Here is a 4,590-nt window from a genome sequence, read left to right as displayed (position 1 = left end):
TTTCAGCTGATATTATACTTTTCAACATTAGATTGAAATAGAGGGAAAATAAATTACATATAAAGGAAAATTATTTTATTTTGAAAATGAACAACATTATTAGAGCACTTCTCTATTTTATTTATTATGTTGAAAACAAGGAAACAACAGAAATTTCTTTAGCTCATGTCACTAATGCTGATAAATATTCAAGTATGTATCTTTAAAGATTTATTATTTTTTTGCTTTTTCCTTTTTCTTTCCTTTATTTTTAATGAAAATAATGAAATTAACATTGTAGAAGATTAATATTAACAGATAGATGTCAAATAATTATTTTAATTACAGATGGCACAGAGGATAATTCTATGAAAGGACTGAAAGTTATCACTAGGGCTGAATGGGGTGCCAGACCACCAAAAGAACCAGCTAATAATCTTATTTTATATCCGCCTTCTCATGTTGTATTGCATCATTCGGGGTCCGATGGTTGTACATCTCAAAGTACATGTTCAGCGCTAATTCGATCTCGCCAGGTAGTAATATTAGTAAAAATATTTTTAATTTAAATTTCTGTAATATTTTATTTATTACTTTATTTCTCGTTATTACAGTTAGTACTTGAATAAACTTATTTCATTTAAACAATTTTTAATTTACGGAATAAATATTTTTTGCAGAACCTTCATATGGATCATTATAATTGGAGTGACATTAGTTACAACTTTTTGATTGGAGAGGACGGAAATGTTTATGAGGGACTTGGTTGGGGCAAAATGGGAGAACGCTTATCTCGTTTCGATCACAGAAGTATCGGAATCTGTATCATTGGAAATTTCAATAGTACGCTTAGCAATTATTATTCTAATATTATTATTATTCATATGTGATGGGCTCCAAACAAATACCTTTCTTGGTAAAGATGAAGGTATTTTTTGGGACGAGAAAAAAAGTTAAGAAGCAAAAAGGGAGAAATTTTCGTTTGCTTCTTACATTTCTTGGGAGCGCGTCACATTTTTTTAATTTAATAATTGATTTTAATTGTTTATACATTTTTCTTAAAGGTCGTGAGCCGAATTCATCTGCCATTGAGACTTTGAAGGATTTAATAAAATTCGGAGTTTCGGATGGTGAAATTCAAAGTAATTACAAACTAATTGGTCATCGTCAAATTTCGGCATCTGATTGTCCCGGGGACAGATTATACAATTTGATTAAAAATTCTTCACACTTCGTCCAAAATCCATATAATTAGTCATCTTATGTATAATTACAATTTAATTGATAAGGTAACTAAAATTTCACGTTGTTGTGCACAGTATAGTTTCGATGAGTCATCTCTCCACAGTTTTTTTTTGGAAAATTCTGTCCTGAGGGTGAACAATAAATTGTCTAAACATCTTCCCAATGTCTGCAGACATAACATTATTGTAGCATCGAAATCTGACCACTAGCGAAAATATTCCGTCTTGAATAGTGGGACCAACCATCATTGTATCGTTGTATAGTTTAAATTAAGTATTTGTTTTGTTTAAATATCCCGCGTTCTGTTTGCAACGATAAAGGTACACTCTCACCTCACTGCCTGCCTGCCTGCGCAGGCAGGCGCCATAAGAGTGAGAGAGAAAAAACATTTTATTTGAATTTTCTGACTCTCTTAACTCTTATGTGTTACCATGTCAACCTGCAGGCAGGCAGGCAGGCAGTAGGAGCTGTGCTAGCGCCTTAAGGTATTATAAGTGAACTTGAAGGGTTTAGCTAATTGTAGCGTCAGTATGAGATATATCTTTCAATTGACACCTTTTCATACTATTATTTAATAAATAATAAATTATTTAGTTGTATGGGTGCATTTTTTATTTATTTCCATCTCATTAATATAATTAACAATACTTACTACCACCGTCATTAAGATTAAAATAATTCAAAAACAACTTTCGACCGTAATTACTGGTAATTGGATACACTTTGGCCAAAATTCCTCTTTTAGAAGATATTTCATGCTATTTTATTTTCACCAAATTTAAACAATTTTTGGGGCGAATCATTTAAACTTATTTTTTAGAAAAAAAAGCTTTTCATTAAAATCGTCTAAAACAATTTTGATGCATAAAAATATTTTGCAAAAGTGACCTTTCTGAGAGTAAGTGCTAGAAAATTCGCATGTTTTGCACATGTAGATTATTAAAAAGTACTACTTTCAATGTTAAAAAAATAAAATTTTTTTAAAAGTATTTTATTATAAAAAATGCAGATTGCTTTAGACAGGATAAAAGAAGATGGTTTTCTATATTAATATTAAATATGCTTTATTTGGGTTATAAATGCCTTTGAACACTCACCAAAATTCATTTTTCTATTTTATAATTACGAGGCATTGTCTACAAAAAGAAAATTAATAAAATAGATGTAGATTGCAACTTTTTGTTTTAAATAAGTTAGTTTTGATAATAATAACATATAAGAAGCGAGAAAAATTGAATTTTATATTAATACTAGAAAATTCACTTTGAGGTGAGACGAAATAAATGGGAATCAGGGGGGATCAATGGGTGTACAAGATGTACACCCATTGAGGGATCATCTTGCCCCAAATGCCACTATTTTGTAATTTGTTCGTAACTTAACAAACGAGCTCTGTTATTCCATAGTATCAATCAGAACACTTAATTGAAGATATACTGAAGCTGTGAGTACAAGAAAAATGGAATTTCAGCTGCTACAACAAAAGTTATCTAAGTACAAAGTTAAGCTTTCCTTAGATCAAAAGTATGAAATTTTTATTTTTTACAATAGAATTTTTTTAATGACGCGTGTTGTTATGACAGTTTGGCTGATTCATAGGTATGTCATTGGCAACGTATTATCGTATTTGCCTAAAAGGTTACGCTAATAGGCTCTCCAAAATTCAAAAGGATCATCTTGCCCCAGGGGATCATCTCGTACACCTTTCCCCTAATTGTAGGCATTGTAGACCTTCTACAAGTATGTGCAAACTTAAATAGACGATTCTGCCCTTCAACAATGTCAAATAACAAGAAAATATCAAACCTACAACATCTTTTTTGTAAAACTACAAGAAGAGTTGATTCCTTTCACAAACGGAACAGTTAATTTTTTGTTAAAGGATTGAAAAAATGATGAAGTTCTTCGGGATGACATTTGGTCTTGCAATTTTTAGTGTAATTTTTCTCGGTGTGGTAGGAAGGAGCAATTACACTTTTGGATTAATAAGACACCTTAAGGAAAAATCAAAACTCCACCAGGTAATGTTTATAATTGATGATCAATTTCTTGCAAATGCAGTACCCGATGCCAACGCACAACTTATTCGTGATGTTTCTAACAACTTTCCATCATTGAGCATACAATTACATGATGCACCAAATGATTTGATAAAATACTTTTCTTTACATCTACAAATTCCCAGAAGAACGACACTGTTTATTTTCATTCTCAATGAATCAAGGAAGGATATTGGTCTTCATTTGAAAGCTGTATTTGATAAACTATGGATTCTCTCCTATCGACATTCGTTCCCTAAGTGCTTAATCTACTACTGTAATCAAAGAAAGCCTTATTCTTACGAGAGCATGCTGAAATCATTGTGGCACGCTGATATGCTAGACATTTCGGTACTGGAAAATTTGGTTCAAAATCAAACATGGCAAACAGCGAATGTCACCACTATTCACAGAATCAATCTTTTTGCAAAGAAATATACAAAACAGAAAGTTAAGCCACAAACAAAATGGTTTCCAAACAAACTATTAAACCTCTACGGACAAGGTATGAAATTAATGTTACCTTCCTTTAATGGTCAAATTTCGAGAAAAAGATTAAATGAAATACAAAAATTCATTTTGTACATTGCGCAATCAATCCGTTGTAGAATTACAATTCTAACCACTGGTAGAATATTGGATGAATTTTATCTAGAAAAACTAAAAGCAGAAATGACGTTAGATACTCTGATATTAGAAGAAGTGAATAATACTATTAATAGTATACCAATGCGTATTTTGATGTATAGTACAGCAAAGGCAATAATTCCAATTGTAAGAAGTAAAACTCGAGGTGTTGAAGTCTCTGAGGAATTTATTTACATTATAGTTGCTACAACTATTGCTATTGCTGCCATTAGAATTGCTGCTTTGTTGATGCGATTTGAAAGAAGCACTTGGAACATGTTAAACAGTCCTCTCGTTCATGTTCGAAAACTAGCATTCAAATCGGTTGTCATACCTGGTAATGGAATGAACTACGATTGTTTACAATACTTGCTCAAGAAAGGAAACGTTACTTGTGTATTGATTGATGCTGAAACAGGTGAAAAAATATTTAATATTCAAACTCAAAAATTGAGAATTAAAATACTACAGGAATCCATCGCGTCTTCTACGTGCTACCATTGGATACACTTTGGTTATAATCCTTCTTCTAGCAGAAATTTTGATCAATTTCATTAGCAGAAAAGTACAGTGTTTCTTTAGATTCTCAAATTTAGATCTGATACTGCATGTCAAAAAAATGCACCGCAACAATACGATACGGTAAATTGTTTAAACTTTTATCAAACAAAAGAAAATCTTGTCTGTAATGGGTCAAATG

General features: G+C 31.4%; 1 protein-coding gene across 1 annotated transcript; it reads left to right on the top strand.

The window, feature by feature from the left end:
- On the top strand, nucleotides 1-1,630 carry LOC122498845 (peptidoglycan-recognition protein SC2-like). The gene is made up of 4 exons (XM_043606811.1): nucleotides 1-192; nucleotides 328-515; nucleotides 660-822; nucleotides 1,044-1,630. Exons 1-4 carry the CDS (start codon nucleotides 87-89, stop codon nucleotides 1,232-1,234), a joined length of 648 nt encoding a protein of 215 aa, XP_043462746.1. The 5' UTR covers nucleotides 1-86; the 3' UTR covers nucleotides 1,235-1,630.
- The last annotated feature ends 2,960 nt before the right edge of the window (nucleotides 1,631-4,590 follow it).

Source organism: Leptopilina heterotoma, unplaced genomic scaffold, assembly GCF_015476425.1.
Source record: "Leptopilina heterotoma isolate Lh14 unplaced genomic scaffold, ASM1547642v1 Lhet_160, whole genome shotgun sequence".
Taxonomy (NCBI): domain Eukaryota; kingdom Metazoa; phylum Arthropoda; class Insecta; order Hymenoptera; family Figitidae; genus Leptopilina; species Leptopilina heterotoma.
This window is presented reverse-complemented; position numbering and strand designations above follow the sequence as displayed.